Raw genomic sequence first — 18,497 nt, forward strand, 5'->3', positions numbered from 1 at the left:
ACCAGAAGAAGTTATAAAAGGACAGAAAAGAAGGAAGGAACTCCAGTTCTGGGAAGTTCACTGGCCATTTCCAGAAAAGACCTGAATCTTCCTCTTTTCATTTTTCTTTTTCTTTCTTTCTTTTTTTTTTTTTTTTTTTTGAGACAGAGTATTGCTGTGTTGCCCAGGCTGGAGTGCAGTGGCTCCATCTCAGCTCACTGCAACCTCCTCCTCCCGGCTTCAAGTGATTCTTCTGCCCCAGCCCCCAGAGTAGCTGGGATTACAGGTGTGCGCCACCATGCCCGGCTAATTTTTGTATTTTTAGTAAAGATGGGGTTTCACCGTATTGGCCAGGCTGGTCTGGAACTCCTGACCTCGTGAACCATCCGCCTCGGCCTCCCAAAGTGCTGGGATTACAGGTGTGAGCCACCATGCCCGGTCCCTCTTTTCATTTTTAATGTCCATCCACTTTGTTAGAGAAACTATTTTCACCCCTCACCCCTCACTAGTCATGAAGTTGATTTGTGAGCCATGCTTCCACTTCTTAATTCAGGGCCATCGAATAAAGTCTGCTCTACTTGACGATTTTATTTTTGTGTATTGGCTTCATGACACTGAACATGGAAAGACTTCACATTTTGGGGCATCGACGTTGTTGGTTATAAGATGATGCCCCCCATCTTATTGTTTTTCCAAATGTGTAAGCAATAACAACTTTGCTGAGTATACACTACTCGCTCATTCCTTACCTCTGGGCTTTCAGCCCTAGGCACGCATTCGAATCACCTTACAAAATTCCAGATTCTCAGGTTGCATCTTAGACCAATTAAATTAGTAACCTGGCATCAGTATTCTTAAAGTTCCCTAGATGATTTCAGTGTGCAGTGGAGGCTGAGAACCACCACTCTATCCATGGCTGATGCATTTCTTTTGACATATGTTTTAAGATGTTTCTTGATTTGTGAGATGTTAAGGTGCAAAAAACAAAACAAAACAAAACAAAAAGCCTGCTGGACCTGGTGGTTCACGCCTTTAATCCCAGCATTTTGGAAGCCTGAGGCAGGAAGATCCCTTGAGATGAGGAGTTCAAGACCAGACTGGGCAACATAGCAAGATTCCATCCCTACAAAATTTTTTAAAATTAGCCAGTAGTGGTGTGTGCCTGTATGTGCCAGGTATGTGCCTGTAGTCCCAGCTACTCAAGAGGCTGAGTCAGGAGGATGCCTTCAGCCCAGAAGTTTGAGGCTGCAGTGAACTGTGATCACTGCAGTGAACTGTCATCATGCCACAGTGCCCCAGCCTGAGTGACAAGGCGAGACCCTGTCTCTCAAAAGAAAAACACAAAACACAATGCTTGCATCTGAGAAATAAGAAAATTGTAATTGCTATTATGATTCTAGCTCTAGAAGGAGTCAGACCATGAAAAACATCAGATTGGGTCAGGTCAATTTTGTGGGACAACTGATGTTCCTTAGTTGTTCTCCTTTTACAGTGTCTTTGACATTGTTTACTAGGAATGTACCCCAGTTATTATAAAGCTTCCTTCGGTTACTGCCAGACACCCGGCAAGAGCTTAGAAATGAAGCTTGATGCCTAAAGGAAAAAAAAAAAGGTAAAAAAGGGAAACAAAACAAAACAAAAAGCATGGTGTGTGATGCATGTGAATCGCCTGGTCACTGGGTGCGCCTGTGTATCCTGTACTCTTTTGGGTCCCTGATTTCACATCCCAACTCCCCTTGGAGTTTGAGACCAGCCTGACCAACATGGAGACAATCCACCTCTATCAAAAATACAAAATTAGCTGGGCTTGGTGGCACATGCCTGTAGTCCCAGCTACTCGGGAGGCTGAGGCAGGAGAATCGCTTGAACCCAGGAGGCAGAGGTTGCAGTGAACCCAGATCGTGCCATTGCACTCCACCCTGGGCAACAAGAACAAAACTGCGTCTCAAAAAAAAAAAAAAAAAGAAAAGAAAAAAGGAAAAAAAAAAGACTCAGTGTTTCATCTGATTCCTCGGGATTCTTTCTTTCCCCATCCCTAAGCAAGGAGGGCAGGTGCTCAGATTCTCTTAATATCAAAGCAAAGTGTCCCCTTAACTAGAATGATAGCTAGCTTAGCCTTAGCATACGTGTTAATTCTTGGCATGCCTTGAAATCTTGAAGATGTAGAATTTGATAGTGGCATGGAGGTTTGGCTGGACCTCAGAAATTTTAAAGACTGAGTGATTTCTTTCCTATAAAGAAATTTGTGGTTTTCTGCTGGTATATCAGGTCTCAGTACAACACTACACCTAGATAAAGTTTGCATATTCTGCAAAGCCTCTTATTTCTGCCAAAATGCCAACGATAAAATCAACCTCTTGAGAAGCTACAATTAACCTTCATCTAGTCATTTCAAGCCTGCCCAACCAACAAGCCTGCAGACTTACTTCTTCACATCTGACAGAAACAGTGCCCGCCAGGCAATTAGGAAAATATATTGAGATCACATATGAAAATCAGCATTACAAAAGGAACAATTAGGATCCTCATTTACTGCAGGTGATTTGCTCATTATAAACTAATTAAACTACTAGGTTGAAAATGCAGTTCAGAAACAGAGAGTAGAGTAGTTCATATTTAATATCTCCATCTTTCCTTAAAAATTGTTTGTTAAATGGCAGCCTAACAGTAAATCAATAAAGTCCATAAATCTTTGGTTCTAGAAGTGGGTTTAGATAAGATAAAGATGGGTCCATTTAATTAGGGAAGAAAACAGAAGGCTATGAGGTATCAACAAGAATAATACAGGAGGGTTTAGAATATACAATATAAGTTAGAGAGGAGCTTTAGAAAATTGAGAAGCTTATTGCATCTGGACAGGTTTAAGGAAATAGGAGCAGACTATTATGGGTAATTTGAGGGAGGCTGGAAGTAGAGAACTCATTAGACTCCCAGTCTCACATGGCCCCACAGTGACCGCATTACAACACAGCCCTGGCAAAGGATGGCATCCTGCCTGATGGGGCCTGAGGCAACGCTCCTGCACTGTCCATACACTTTGCTTCCCACTGAGTGATACTTGAATGTTGTCATGGAATTTTTCTTTTTGTATTAAGATATAATTTACATGTCATGTAATTCACCTTCTTAAAGTATATATTTCAGTGGTTTTTAGCAGATTCACAAGATTACGCAACCACCACCACTATCTAATTCTGTACTGGAAATTTGATAAAATGTTGATCCTTTTTCTTTTTTCCCAGTGGCCCACACATCTGTTTCTATAGTTTCTCTTCACACAGCTATGGTAGGGTGAAGAAGTAACAAATTGAAAGGCCTAGACTGAGGTTTCTGTACATCTATTTAGTTGCTTTTTTTGTTCACTCATATTTAGTACTCCAAATTCTGTGTTTATCCAAAAAGTTGGTTCTTCAGATAAACACAATATTTAGGTAGCCTCAGTTGTATGTGATGTATTATGCCAGATCCAAGCTTCCCTAAACACTAGCCTTAGTGGAAATGGCCAGCACATATTTTGAGAAATACATACAGGTATCTTTAGTGTGCTCATATAAATAATAAGGTAGTGTGACCAGAGAATTTGTTTGTTTATTATAGTTCCCTTGATTCATAGTCAGAAATCTGGATTCAATAGCAAGCCCTCCTTTCTTCTCAGTGAGTTGAGTAGATAGGCAAAAGATTAATGCCCACAGTAGAGGGAGGAATAAAGGGACCTCATTTCTAGAAAATAAAATGATTTCTTGCAAATCACTTAATCACTCCTATAAGGAAATATGGGGAATCAGAAGTTCCATTAACTTTAGTACCACGAGAAGAGTAAAACATAAGTAATGTGTTCCATTAGGTAGTAAACAAGAGCAGAAAACCAGAAGAGAGAGAGAGAGAAGAGACCAACAGAGGAAGAAGAAAAAAGTATCATGGTAGAGTGGAAATGATGGTGCCAGCGGCCCACTTGGAGCCACTGCTGCAAAGGCTCTGGCTGCAGGGGGCAAGGTGAGCCTGGGGCTGTGTGCTCGTCGGAGCCAGTAGGGGCCGGGAACAGGCGACAGCCCTGCTCTCTACTGAGTTGGCAGGGCGAAAGCCCCATGCTACCAGGCGCAGCTACAGCAGCCCAGCCATAACTCTGGACCTGGGCATCCCTGTGCTCTTGGGGCCTGGGAAACTCCCCTCTACCCATGGGCTTAGAAGTACCTGCTCCTGCTCCCTGGCCTCTCCTTGCTCCTGGTGCCCACTCCGGCCTGGAGCAAAGTTGTGGTCAAGCCCGGGTGCTGTCGGAACCGCCCCTAGGTGTGCGTGTGCACCAGCCTTCTGACGCCTCCGCCCCCTCTGGACTTTGGGTGCTGATGAGCATGGGAGGAAGGCTGAGGTGGAGCTGAAGACAGCTCAGTGCAGGCCTGCAGGCACCCCTCAGCACGAACATCCTGGGTACTGTGGAAGGAATGTTGATGGCGGCAGGAGACAGTCATGCTCCTGGACAGAAAAGGGCAGGTCCCCGGTGAAACTGCTACCTTCAAGCAAGGGATGGCCTGAAGCCTGGGGGCCAGGCTGCCAGTTTTGGGGCAAGTCCGTGGCCCAGAGTAAGAACTGATGATGCTTTTTCCAGGCCCTTCCATTGCTGCCTATGGATCGATCAGTACACACTTCCTTCCTTCTGAGCCCATAAAAACCCTGGGCTCAGCCAGACGTTGACACTACCAGCAGAAAGGAGTTACCCACTCTGGGTCTCCTCTCTGCTGGGGTCTGCACAGACATCAAGGTCACCTGTCTGTGGAGGGAGCTACCCACTTCAGGTCTCCTGAGAGCTGTTCTGTCACTCAGTGAAGCTCCTCTCTGCCTTGTTCACCCTCCAGTTGTCCATGTACCTCATTCTTCCTGGGTACAGGACAAGAACTTGGGACCTGCTGAATGGTGGGACTGAAAGAGCTGTAACACAAACAGGGCTGAAACCCTCAGCCACCACCCTCAGCTTGCCATGTTGCAGGTGATGAGAAGGAGAGAAGAGGTGTGGCTCTTCTGGGAGCCCATACTCCGGTGTCACAGCCGGAGCCAGGGCTGTGACACCCTCCTTGGGGCTCTGTGGTTCCTGGTGTCTCCAAGCTTCTGGATGCCACCACATACCCTTCAGCCAGATGCATGTTCCTGTAGTGGAGGCTGTGTGCAGTACATCTGGTCCAGCCTTAGCCTTTTACAGAGCCAACATCTGTGCCAGAGCTTGGAGCTGCCTGCCCTCCCGCAGCAATCGGCATGCCTGGCTGTGTGCAGTGGCCAGACCCAGAGTTCACTTGCCCACACATCCCTTGCCATTCTGTGGCTGACTCACCCTTGGCAGGTGTGGGATCCAGGCTGGTAGTGTGAGCCGAGCGCAACCTGCCAGGCTGAGTGGGCAGAACGAGCCCAGCAGGTGCAGGCAGTACTCAGACAGAAGGCACTGCCAGCCACAGAGGTTTTTGGCTGGTGAAGTGACACCCCAAGGATTCTATGACAGAAAGAGGAATGTGCAGAAACTGGAATGAACAGAGAGCAGTAGCAGCTACCAACTGTGTACTCTTCCACTCTGTGAGGTTATAACTCAGACCATATATTTGTAGGTAATGTTTTACCTTTAATCAAGAAACAAAGCGTTCTTTTTAGTGGCTAACGTTAGGTAGATGAATAATGTTGTAATTATTTAAAAACAACGGTATTGTTTCACCATTCAAAGAAATGTTAAAGGAGCTAGGTTTGAAAGTTAGTGAAACTCTGTTTTGCAGTACTATAGAATTGCAAGCCAAATTTGTGGCTTTTAAAAAATAAAGTAGACCAGGAACGTTGGCTTACGCCTGTAATCCCAGCACTTTGGGAGGCTGAGACGGGCAGATCACAAGGTCAAGAGATCAACACCATCCTGGCCAACATGGTGAAACCCCGTCTCTACTAAAAATACAAAAAAATTAGCTCGGCGTGGTGGCATGTGCCTGTAGTCCCAGCTACTTGGGAGGCTGAGGCAGGAGAATTGCTTGAACCCGGGAGGTGGGATGGTGGGATTGCAGTGAGCCAAGATTGTGCCACTGCACTCCAGCCTGGTGACAGAGCGAGACTCCGTCTAAAAAAAAAAAAAAAAAAAAAAAAAGTAAATCCCCAGTGCTTGTAGGCAGACCCCAAACATCTCCACTGGACATTTCACATGAGGTTAAATTTCAGATGAGTAAAACCAAAAAGCAGTGCCACATGCCCAAGGAAACAGGGGAAAGAACACAAGCCCTCCAGAGCTCTGGGGGCCTTTCCAGTGAGACTGTGCTGAAGAAACATCGCTCTGACAAAGGTGAACTGTCATCCCCAGTAGAAAAAAACTAAGACATTCTAGAGACATTTTGTTCTCTCATAAAAATCATTTATTGGCACACCAGAAATGACAATTTTTTCTAGTATAGTAGTTGTATGCATCTGTAATTGCAATTCAGTGTAAACTACATGTTACAAGTCACTAGAAATCTAATTAGCAGGATGAATTTAATAAAGAACAAGAGGAACTATGAGTCTACCACGGCCCAGCCATCGAGTCTCATTGGAGAGTAAATCAAATATCAAACTAGTGTTGTCCTGCAACAGTTTTTCTGTAGCCACAAGAAAAACCAAGACACACATAAACAGGATAGCACCCATTCCATAAATTAGGTACACTTAACTAGAAAAAGATTGTAACTGATAGAAATAATCTAAATAAAGTAAGCACAAAAGTAAATAATTAGCTATTTACATATATTCCTTTTTGCCAAAATTTTGTTAGCTTTCCCATCCTATCTCTTCCCTTCTATTTGTTATTCTAGGTTTGTCATGGTGAATTTCTTGGCTCACTGAAAAATATTTAGACAACTAATTAGAACTTCTTTCTGGGTCCTACCTTTCCTAAAACTTCACGTCAAACTAACGAATTTCAAGGGTAACCTATGTAAGTCTATCTCTATATAGAAGTAAGATGCATTATTATTCTGCTATCAGTCATAGTAATGACATACAACCCCACGTTTTTCCAAACATTATTTGGACTACTCCAGAAAATTAGGCTGTGAATGGCAGCAGAGTGGATGGATTTTTCATTCAGAACAGGCACAGATAGTCTAATGGAGACAAGCATGTTTATCCTGAGAATGTGAATGCTGTGGACTGCAACTCAAGATCCCCCATTACTGAGAATGGGTCCTTTGCCCTCTGGTCACTCTTTATTTTTTCAGCTCTCAATTTTTAAGGCGTGGTATCATAACAGCATCAGCCAATAAGAATGCTGACATCATTTCTACCAAGAAGGGCTCTGCGATGAGTGGCAGCAGGTACCATAATTAAATAGCGCAGCTGAAAGGGCATTGAGTTGGTACATTTCTGGTGCTATGCCCAGAATGTGTGGATTTTTAGCATCATTCTAGGAAGCCTGAAAGATCTTGCCCATGAGCCTCTTTGACCCTTGCCCATTTCCCTTCCAGTACATATGACAATTTGTAATTATTTTATTTTTGCTTTTTCTCCTACTGGAATATAAGCTCTGAAGGGCAGAGACTACACCTGTCTGTTCACCACTGTGTCCCCACAGTGTCTAGAACATAATGTTCTAGTGTCTTGAACAGTGCCTGGTCAATAGTAGGTTCTCAATTAAAAGCTTGTATTAAATAAACGAACCAAATCATTGAGTCCCCTGGTTTGCCTGTGTCTTAGAGACTTTCCAGTTTTATACAATGGCCAGGGTTTCTGGCCTATCCTAATTACAGGGCCATCCTAATGATCCTACCCTGATGTGAACCTGTGTAGCAGATATTTTTGTGCTTCAATGAGTAGTAAAACTTCTCGGTGATAGATTCACTCTCCCAAAGCTGAGCTCTGCAGAGCTAACACTACAGGAGAGGTAACAGGGCAAGAACATTTTAGGAGATAAGCTGTATGCTACAAATTCAGCTCATTCTTCCCTATCTCCCCCTATAACCTCATTGTTTGATAGAAAGCTTAAGAAAAAAAGTTAGCAGGAGAATTTTCTCCTGGCAGTGCATGTCCAGTAAGTCACCAGAAACCTGATCAGAAAAGAAAGAAAATATAACTCACCTACATAAAAAATTAAGTTAAATAAAAGCAAAATCTGGGAGTGGGAACCAAGTGACGTGGTGGACTGTCTAGGTCTTTTGTTGGTTAGAATTGTTGGACATGGAAGCAGAAGCAGGCATGACAGCAGAGGAGAGGCTGAAAGGGAAAAAGGCAGAGCTGTGGGTGTGAAGACTGTAGAGGACCAGCTTTTCTCTCCTCCTTCTCCTGCTCCTGCCAGCTCTGCACCCCACCACGACTGGCTGAGCTCCTTGCTGTGGTTCTCGCAGGCGGAGGTAAGAACAGGCAGCTGGCGCCTCCACGGCACATCCTTAGGCGATTGATGCTCTGCTGGAGTAGAAGTCGGGGACTGGGAGCCCGGTGTGCAGCGTGACCTGGGGAATGAGACTGTGAGTCCTGAGACACATCATGCATCCCCCTGTCCCTTTACACAGTGCACTGTGGGTATGTCCCTAACTCAAAAAGTGTTCTGTTTGCTTCTCTTTAAACATCTAGGCTACTGGGCAGTAAAGGGAATTCAAGAAGAATCCTGCCTATGGTAAGAGGCTGCTCACCATGGCGGGCTCTCAAATCCTGGTGACATTTGATTATATGGTTCTCAGTCACCTGCCTCTTTTAAAGGATTCCGGGGAGATTGTGTTCCTTACAACTGAAGACATAGGCTTGGTTTTCAGGTAGTGGAGTCTGCTGGCCACACAACAGTGACCACTGCCAAATCCATGGATAGAGGACCGATTCGCAGAGACAGGACCGATTCGCAGACCCTCCCTTATTACTTGTCCACTAGTTATTCCCATTAGGGCAAACATTTCTTTCTGGGGTTGCAGATGATTGCCAGTTGTGAAAAAACATGACATTATACTATTTCACCAATTTCTGTATATCCCCAAACCTCAGTGGATAGCTATGGATAAAACTAGAACCATTTCATGCAGTTCTTGTCCCTGTCTTCTCCAGCCCAAGAGTCTTTATCAATAGATAATCAAAAGGTCCTGAAAACCCTTGAAGAGTATCTAGTATAAAATTCTTTGAAAGGGAAATGGCTCATGTGAAAATCCCTGAATGAGGTCTTTCTGAGACTCGCTTCTAGGGTAATTTATGGTTTTTCTTAAAGTGTAGAGGCTGGCCGGGCGCGGTGGCTCAAGCCTGTAATCCCAGCACTTTGGGAGGCCGAGACGGACGGATCATGAGGTCAGGAGATCGAGACCATCCTGGCTAACACGGTGAAACCCCATCTCTACTAAAAAATACAAAAAACTAGCCGGGCGAGGTGGCGGGCGCCTGTAGTCCCAGCTACTCGGGAGGCTGAGGCAGGAGAATGGTCTAAACCCGGGAGGCGGAGCTTGCAGTGAGCTGAGATCCGGCCACTGCACCCCAGCCTGGGCGACAGAGCAAGACTCTGTCTCAAAAAAAAAAAAAAAAAAAAAAAGTGTAGAGGCTGAACTCTGAAAGATTAGATTCCAGCCTTCCAGAAAACCCCATCTCCTTGCAGGAAGAGAGAAGGGCAGGGGCTGCTAGTTTGCAATCAGTGTTACTGCACATACTGAAACACAACGACGAATTTTTATAAATAGTTTCCAAGGCTGGTACTGGGTAGGGCAAAAGTCATCTGTAGTGTTGTAATTCTCAAGCCCTATCTTAAGACAACCATTTGTGGAATGAGGCTCATAGTTGCTGATTAGAGGCCCAGCTCAGGAGGGAAGTGAAACCCTAAGCCCTGACAGCGGCTGGCAGGGCACAGCTCTTCCTCCATGCATGGCTCCGGTCCTCCTCTGGCCCCAGGCCAAGGGTCTCTCCACCATTCCTTGCCCAGGCAAGGACCCTCATGCCTTAGAAACTGTGCACAGGCTATTCCCTCAGTCTGGAAGGCTCCATGCAACTCACTCCCTCACTCCTTTAAGGCTCAGCTCACCGGTAACTGCAATAAGCCCTGCCTACACTGACCATCCTATTTAAGACTGCGGCTGCCTGCCCCAACCCCAGCACTCATGAACCCTTTACCCTACCATTGGTCTTTTCTCCACTGCACTAATCACCTTCCGACACACCATCTGATTAACATTGTGATTATGTTGACTTTTTATTGTCTATCTCCTATCACTAGGATGTAAGTTCTATGAAGGCAAGAGTTTTATCTGTTTTGTTTTTTTTTTTTTCACTGATGTATCCCAAACACTTATAACTGTGCCTGGCACATTAAAGGCATTCTATAAATATTTCCTGAATGAATAAGAAGCTGTTGTTTTATTCTATAATAAATAATGATTAACTAACTTGTAGGTAGGGACTATGTTTTCTACCCCTTAGGACCTAACAGAGCCAAACAAGAGTGCAGAGAAGATGCTCAGATTTTCTGATAACGATACTAAAGTGTCAGTCTTACAACCTCACCTCTTCCCAGGCACTCCTGGAGCTTTAAGTCATTCCATTTGTTTTCATGCCAGTTGGTTAAAGGCTTTCATTTCTACTTAGAGGTGAAACTAGAGCTACAGGGATGATCATTAGCCAACCATGAAGAGAACTCCAGTTTCCTATGTGCTATTAACCACTCTGTGTCCAAGTATAAAGAAGATGATTATGTTTGGCATGGAATGATAGCAGTTGTCAAGGCTGATCCCTTTCTCTCCTCCTCTCCTTCATGTCTTGGTCTGGGCCTTACGCTGTCAGCTTCCCTCTCTCCGGTTGGACTGTACGGCCCTGGGCGGCCTTTGAACTAGCAGCCAGCAACAGCTGTTTAACTTCAGGGGCAGGGTGCTTACCTGCACGTTCCTGTTCAGGCTGACCGCAGGGAAGAACAGGCCCTCCACGTTATCAAATGCTATGGGACCTTGTTGTTCATCGTTGATAAAAAATGTCAAGTTTTTTCTATTTAAGTCGAGGAGGACCCCAATTGTGGCCCCTTTTGCGATCCCTCCCTCAGTTCTGTAGGAAAAGAAAACAATGGGGGTTCACTTGCTTGTGGTCACTCTAGAAGCTCCCCGCTTTTGTGTGGTGAAACCAGTGTCTTGCAACCTGTTTATAATCATCACTACCCCAAAACCTTTTCCTTAATCATCCCTCGCACATAAATTTTAATACTGCAGATATACTGTATACCTGTTGGTACTGTACTGTGTGTATATCTGTGCTTTATATATAAAAAGAGTATGATTTTTTGCTCCCTCCCGCCACCATCAATTTTCACTTCCTAGGGGGAGATATCCACCCTTGTGAGTTGCTCTGCTGTTGCTGAGCGTGAACTCATTCATTAGGGTCTCTACTACTGAGTCACAGCGGTAGAAAACCAAACATTCAAGACCAGGAAAAAGTCGCCTTTGGGCTATCAGAGCTCTGACTCTAGGAATGTTGCACACTTTGTATAAATGGTGTAAATTAAATATCATTCAATACAAAGTGACTTAATTTGAAAGTCAAAATAAAGAAGCACTTTGGTTGCACCTAAACCACATGCATGAGAAATTGGATTTGGGGCCTTATGTCATCCAATAAACAGAAAAACTCATTCCAGAAGGATAGTAATTTTTTCGCTTGTTGCATTTGAATTAAGAACTCAGAGGCTGTCTGTGAAATGACAGCGCTGAAGAAGAGGCTTCCTCTCTGTGCAGTGAAATAATTACACTCTGAGATGCAGTGATTTTCAGGAACCTGCATACAAATGCCATTTTACAAAGAATTGTGTCTTATGCTTCAATTGATGGTTTCACAAAATGCCATTAAACATGGATGATCAGATTTGTCCTTCCTGTTTTTTTGAGATCTAGCAATATTGAACTGCATTCTCATCTCAGCAGAGCACAGGAATTTGTGTCATTCATTTCCTCTGGCATGCAGGATACAGACTGTACATAGTCATTAAAAGACAGGTTACAACTTGCCTCTTGTTAATTCACAGGTTTAACAATGAAAGCACAAGTGACAAGCAGTTTGCATGCAAGCAGATGTGTTTAGCATTAAGAATGTTTTTCTCTGCACAGTGTGATGGTTATGTCATTATTCACTCCTGCACTTCAAAAAGATGCTAAAAGGGAAAAAGTAAGTGTGGCATTTGGGTGATAGCACTGGGAATCTATTGACAGAGAGTTCCCCAAAATGCCAATCACTGAAGATAACCACTTATCTACATCCAGTAGGATTTGCTTTCATGGTGAAATGGTGTGTGTGTTCACTTCAAGTGACAGCGAATAATACACACTTGAGCTATAGAAACTATCCAAGGGAAAAGGAGGCTTTAGGAGTCTACAGGCTGGAGAAGGGTCAGTGATGAGCATACAGAAAAAGATAAAACAGTGGAGTCCAATTATCCTACCACTGTCTGACTTGCTTTCCCTTTGATCTGGTTGAACACTACTGTATTTTTTTTCAGAGACACTAATGAGAATGTATCCTGGGGAAATCTTGGAGCATAAGGTGGACCAGGGTCCACATTAGAAATTTCTCTGCCTAGGAAATTTGTGAAAAATACATTTGAAGAACACAATCAAATGAGAAAGGAAATCCATTATAGTATGTGTTCAATTATAATTATCTATATTTTGGTGGTAGAAGAAAACTTCAAGGAGATTACTATATTTCCTTTCCTTAGCAAACTGGGTGCTCTGAATTAATACAGTAATAAGAGAGTTCTCTTTAAGTAAAAAGTCATTCAAATTGGCACCCATAAGCTTTAGTTTAATGAATCGTAATAAGAACAATGGCTACTATTTTCAGGTGCTTCCAATGTAAGGCATTTTCACATATTTCATTTAGTCTTCAGAAGATTCCCACATGGAAAAATTTTATTATACGAATTTGATGGATTTGGGAACTGAGGTTCAAAAAAACGAAGTAATTTGTCCAAAAGTGCTTTTCTGATAAGTTGTAGGTCTGCCTGTTTCAGCATCCTGGATTGTTTTCTTATAATGGATATCTATCGGGATTCTTAGTTTCCAGCCATGGGTGAAATACAGCAATGAAGGGATTAGGAAAGTACTCAAGTCTCTATCATCATACAAAAAGTAACCCACCAGCATGGACTCAGCTGAGGCTCATAGACTGCCTGTGCTACTTAATGTAGACCACCTGCTTGATTTCCTTAATATGGTCTATGTAATAGGTTTTTGAACTGGGGCTCTCACTCCTGATCAGAAGCCAACGTGAAGAAGGCTTGGTTTGGGGGCTGCAGGGTACCTGTTGGTGTGCGAGTTGTTGTGCATGAACCAGCTCCGGTTATTGTCCACATACATTGCCCAAGCTTTGTCGTCCTTTCCTAACATCACATCCTTCATCACGTCCATGCGAGCCACGCCAAAGGCAGGATCAGGGTGGTTGTCGTAGCGATCCACCGTGAGCTCCCAGTAGTGAACGCCCTTGGAGAAGCCAGTTTTCCCTAGCACCACCCGGTCATCATAGCTACTGCAGGTCACTGTCAGGTTGTCATTGGAGAGGATGATGTCCGAGTGCGCCGAGCCAGGGTCGAAAGCAAACCAGGCCACTGGGAACAACAGAAGGGAATCAGGTTATTAAGACAGACCCAACAAGCTCAGCACCATAACATACTCCTGGGCGGGTGAGGAGCGTTGTGTAGCGTTTTCATGCTGCCATGCAGGAAGGAGGCGTCCAGGGCCAGGGCAGACAGGGGCACGTCCTGGGAGTTGGTACTCTCTGCACCAGAAGCAGACGGAGGACACACGACCGATTCAGCAGGGGTTACCTGGCTCAGACTGCACTCCCAACCAGGTGATCCGGGAGTGAAGTGGCATCGATTTTGGAAGGTGCAAGTCCCTTCACCTGGTGACTGGCAGAACAGTGCACCAGAGACATAAAGGGAGAGGGGATGCGCTAAGATGCCTGTGTAACCCCTGAGGCGGGGAGGCTAGGAGCTAGAGTCCTAGATGGAGGAGGGATAAAACACATGGAGTGAAATCAGGAAATATCCCTTCGGCAGAAGTGCTAACATCTAGTTGCTTTGAAGTTTTCCTTGGCTCTAGTGAAAGCTCATAAGCTGCGAAGCTATAAGCAACATAAATTAATTTTCATGAGTGATTGTGACTCTATGTAGGACAGGTTGCTGTCTGCATAACTTAAAAAACACAGTTTGCGTGCTACTCCTGAAACTAATACACGTCAGAAATTTTGCTGGAGCAGTAGGTATTTCGGACATTAGGTGCAGATAGAATGATGTCTTTGTACACATTGTTACGCCCCAAGTTCTAAATGCCACCTATACATATCACACTCGAGAGATGTAATTGCTGATTTATTGAATCTGTGAGACACCTCACATGCACTTTGATCTTTGCTATTGGGTAACAGAATAAGGTTATTGCATACCTGCCAACAGCTTTTTAATGTCAACTGTTGTCATTCCAAGTGAAAGGCATGGGGGAGAGAGATAGGAAGCAAAATTGACATGGATAAGAAAACGTGTCTCTCCTGACAGACTAGTACCCCAAAAGGACTCAATTTAAAACATCACATATACTAAACAGGTGCTCTCTGACTTGTACCTTTACCCACATTTAGTGCTCATAAAGAGTGCTGTGCATTGACGTATAAGAAAACCGGGGAAAAAGTAAGCTTTGAGGCATCACATTAAAAACTACAGGCATCTTTTCCATTTTTTAAGAGTTTGAGAAACTGCTATAATAGGGTTAGAATGACAACTAGACAATTTTATTGATATAAGACAAGCTGCCGCTATTTATTTTGTGAAGGAAATTGAGCACATCAATCACATAAGTAAAAGATAACAATTACAATAGGTATACTTGCCTAATTGAGAGTAAGGTGCAGATTGTGTCTCAAAATTGCATCCTACAAAGAGATACTACACATCAACGCTATGAAACAACAACCAGGTTGATAAAAATTACTTGTATACACTTAAAAAGCACCAGTTGAATATAGATACCAGAGGCCTGATCCATGAAAAAACAAAGCCCTTTTTATATTAGTTTACTTTGTTGGGTAAAAAACTGCCTCTCTGCACTTCTAAAATGAAAAGCACATCTTTTTACCATTTAATAAATCCTCCTCCAGTTGATCCTGAACTCTGTAGCTGAATTTTTCATCTTTCCAAGTTCAATCTTTTCCTCTAAAGTTCCCACAGTAAGAAGGCTAGCTGTTTTAAAAATGAGGAAAATGTGCTTAATTGAAATGGAGAAATCACTGGATTTTGATAAAACTCTGCTCTCACTATTCTAGGCACTTCTGACTCTGGTTATGCCAAAAGGTCTTCATTGTGACTTGAGCCCAAATTAAATATAACTAAATGTGTAATGTAATCCATTTGTTAATATATACATCTTATTATTAATAATTATTAAAAATGATAGGACAAATGTGTTAAAACTACCGCCTCTCCTTCTTAGGAGAGAAGATCCTTCTCACCTGAGGGAGGGGAGGTGGGATGGTAGAAGTGGGTGTGGTCTCAGAGATATATTAGAATCCCCTGTGGAACCTTTTCAACCATCTCCCTTCCCTAAGATTTGGATACCTGTACCCCATGAGAAACTACATTGGGTGGAGGAAGACTGCCTAGTCTTAAAATGTTCAAAGCTGTGTGATCTACAATTTCTAGTGGTGTCGAGGACTGATCTAGAAAATGTGGTTTTGATGAACACTGGGGGATAAAGAAAGGATCATTTAATTTATTTTTCTATTTAGTAAGGCCTTTATATGCTAATTCCTAAAACATTTGCAGGATAATGTGCTGACTTAAAAGAATTTTACAAGAATTAAAAAAGCAACTTACTATAAAAAAGGACTAATGGTTGAGTTAAAAACAAAATACAAAAATTATGATCTTATTTTTGGTTAGTTTGCTTTTCTCTGGGATGAATTCACATGGAAGAGAATCATTTCCTCCCATCTCATGGCTGATTTTTATGTTTCGTTTCTATCAATTATCACTTCAATTCCTATTCATGTGTTAGAGCATAATGAGTATGGAACACCTGGAGTTTTAAAACTGACTCTCATATTCAACTTTGGAAATAAGTTTGTAGAATCTGAATTAGGGCTTTAAAAACTTTTAAATGAATCATGCCTTGTGCAACTCTTTTTTTCAAAACAAATATTCTGAAATCTTTTTACACTATTTTAAACACATTATCACACATTTAAGATTCAACAATACAACTAGAATAATGCTCTTAAATATACCCATCAAATATCCCAAAACTCACATTTCATTTTATTCTTGAGACAATATACATTACAAAGACTGTAACAATATTTCAGTACATTAGACACAAGGGAAAGGAGTTTCATAACAAAGCATGTTGGGAAGCCATAGTGCACAGAAAAACAATAAGAAACATAAAAGCACAAAGAAAAATGTCATTTTAAAGAGAGCTTGAAGTCCCTGCATCCTTTTTGCACTGTCATGCTGTGGCCTTCTTCATTCCAGAATGTGGGATGAGCAAAAAGAATAAAATAAAAAACAAAAGAAACCTTTGGAAATGTGAAATGTGCATCAGGTGTATCCATGATTACAATATAGTCCTGAAGAGATCATATAGGTCTGCATCTTAGATATTTTAAGATTCTATTTGCTAGGCAGTGTTCGCTACAAAGGAACACGAGTCTAGCTTTGCTGCAATCAGCCTTAGGCTCTGTCACAACTGGCTTGGCTGTGGGAAACTTCCAGGAGGCCAGACTTTTTGATTACTCAGATCTTTGGTCATTAGGCATTAGGAGTTAAGGGTTTCTAATTCAGCCAGCAGTGATCCCACCCCGTTGCTAGGAAAACACTCAGCCAGGAGCCCCACTGTCCTAGCAGTGAGCACAGGCTTTTGCAGAGAATGCTTTCACTTTCTGCTCTTTGGATTGCCTGCTTTATAGGATGCTTTCTGCTGTTGGTGTGTTTTTACTTTTATTTTACTTTGTCAATAAAGATCTCTTGAGTCTATGTTTAATCAGACCACTCCAGGCTGGATGCACTGATCCAGTCTCCCAGACACCGCTGGTTTCCTGGATACAGAAGGGCTGCAAACATTACTGCCACGGCCTCCACTCAGCCAGCACCTGTGCCGTGCTATGCCACTGCATGTGATGACAGAGCGGGTTATCCATGGTGGTACCAGCTTGTGCAAAAAGAGTAACTTCACTCATCACTTTCCGATGCCGTTATACATAGACCACAGCTCCATGGTTGCTCCTTGCACCACACAAACAAGAACACCACAAAGCTCCACCATCCCGATGCTCCTCATACTGGAAGCAGGCCACAGACACAGAGACTAGCTCATCCCCCTCACCACATACATGAATGGCAAGAACAAAACACGCATTTCAGAGATGCCTTCAAGGCACAGAGATCAAGGGGAAAGGTCTGAGGAGCTCAGCTCACCCGGTGCATTGAGAGACTGTAAAGAGGAATGCAAGCTCAGCTGGTGGGGTGAGGATCGGAAATCAAAGTAGGATCTCCCAGGGAAGCTGGGTTGTAGATTAAGGGTGGAGGAGAAAGGACTCATTCTACGGAGCGGCAATCTTTCCGAAGGCACTGGAAAAGGGAGGGTCTGTTCTTCTGAATCTGTGTCTAAATGTAAGATCAATGCAAACTAGAGATCAGAAGTCTGCTATGTCCCGGTGCATGGTTCCCCAAGACCTGCCTTAACAATGCATTCATACAAAGCCTCATCTTTCCCACAGGGTGCCACACTCAGGCATTTACAAAGCCAATGTGCCTGGGGGCAGGGAGGGAATTTGCGGCAGATCAGGACCCAAGACCAGAGGACACCTCCAACATCATAGGCGATTGTTGTCATTTTCTCCCAATTTTTAGTGGTAGAAAATTGGAAGGTTTCCTTTTAACTAAATAAAATATTTTTAGTGAATGTACAAAATGTAAAGGCAAATTTTACCTATTGATGACCAAGGGGATATTATTTTACCTTCAGTTGTCCTGGGAGTTACTACCTACTCAACAATGGTCTCTTAAAAGGTTTCTATTTAAGAGATGGGGATTTTTTACAAACTGTTTCCTATTCCATATTTTCCCCTTTCTCTCCTAATGTGTATTTTTCTGTTAGACGGATGAGCTGATTTTTCTACACTAGCACACTCCAGACTCTGTCTTTGAATAGGGGAGGAAATGTGGGGTGGTCTAAGGAAGACAGGACTGGACAAGTAAGCAGGGAAGGAGCCTTACCTTTGTTTCTGAATTAGGATCAGACTCTAGGGATGTCACTTGACCATCTTTGTTTCTCTAATGATAAACAGACTGTAAGCAGTGGTGAGGTGCACTGGTGGCAAAATGTCTGTTTCTGTTCAGATGGTCAGGTTTGGCCTGAAGATCATTATTATATCAGACTAAAGACTTAACAATTACTTGATCCGGTTTTAGAAGGGCATGAGTTAGTTTCTCTAAATTACTAAAATTGCTCCTTTCTATTTTGTCAAACAATAGCTGGTTCTATGCATGGTGTGGTCTAGTCAGAGATGGATCTTTCACCAATTGAAGCCTTCTTAAT

General features: G+C 43.1%; 1 protein-coding gene across 9 annotated transcripts in view; it reads right to left on the reverse strand.

The window, feature by feature from the left end:
• Positions 1 to 6,327: 6,327 nt before the first annotated feature.
• Positions 6,328 to 18,497, reverse strand: part of TRIM9 (tripartite motif containing 9) — a 119,395-nt gene continuing 107,225 nt past the window's right edge. For 2 of the 9 annotated variants that reach the window (XM_077941000.1, XM_077940999.1), the window contains exons 8-10: positions 13,264 to 13,513; positions 10,803 to 10,965; positions 6,328 to 8,417 (exon numbers count right to left, since the gene is read on the reverse strand). In XM_077941000.1, coding sequence (XP_077797126.1) covers positions 8,355 to 8,417; positions 10,803 to 10,965; positions 13,264 to 13,513 — 476 coding nt within the window. In that variant the 3' untranslated portion in view covers positions 6,328 to 8,354. Of the gene's footprint in view, positions 8,418 to 10,574; positions 10,966 to 13,209; positions 13,514 to 14,352; positions 14,377 to 14,793; positions 14,836 to 17,374; positions 17,564 to 18,497 lie in introns of those variants that run through there. The other 7 variants (XM_077940998.1, XM_015143682.3, XM_015143680.3 and 4 more) reach the window with 6 other exon arrangements.

This window comes from Macaca mulatta, chromosome 7, assembly GCF_049350105.2.
Source record: "Macaca mulatta isolate MMU2019108-1 chromosome 7, T2T-MMU8v2.0, whole genome shotgun sequence".
NCBI lineage: Eukaryota > Metazoa > Chordata > Mammalia > Primates > Cercopithecidae > Macaca > Macaca mulatta.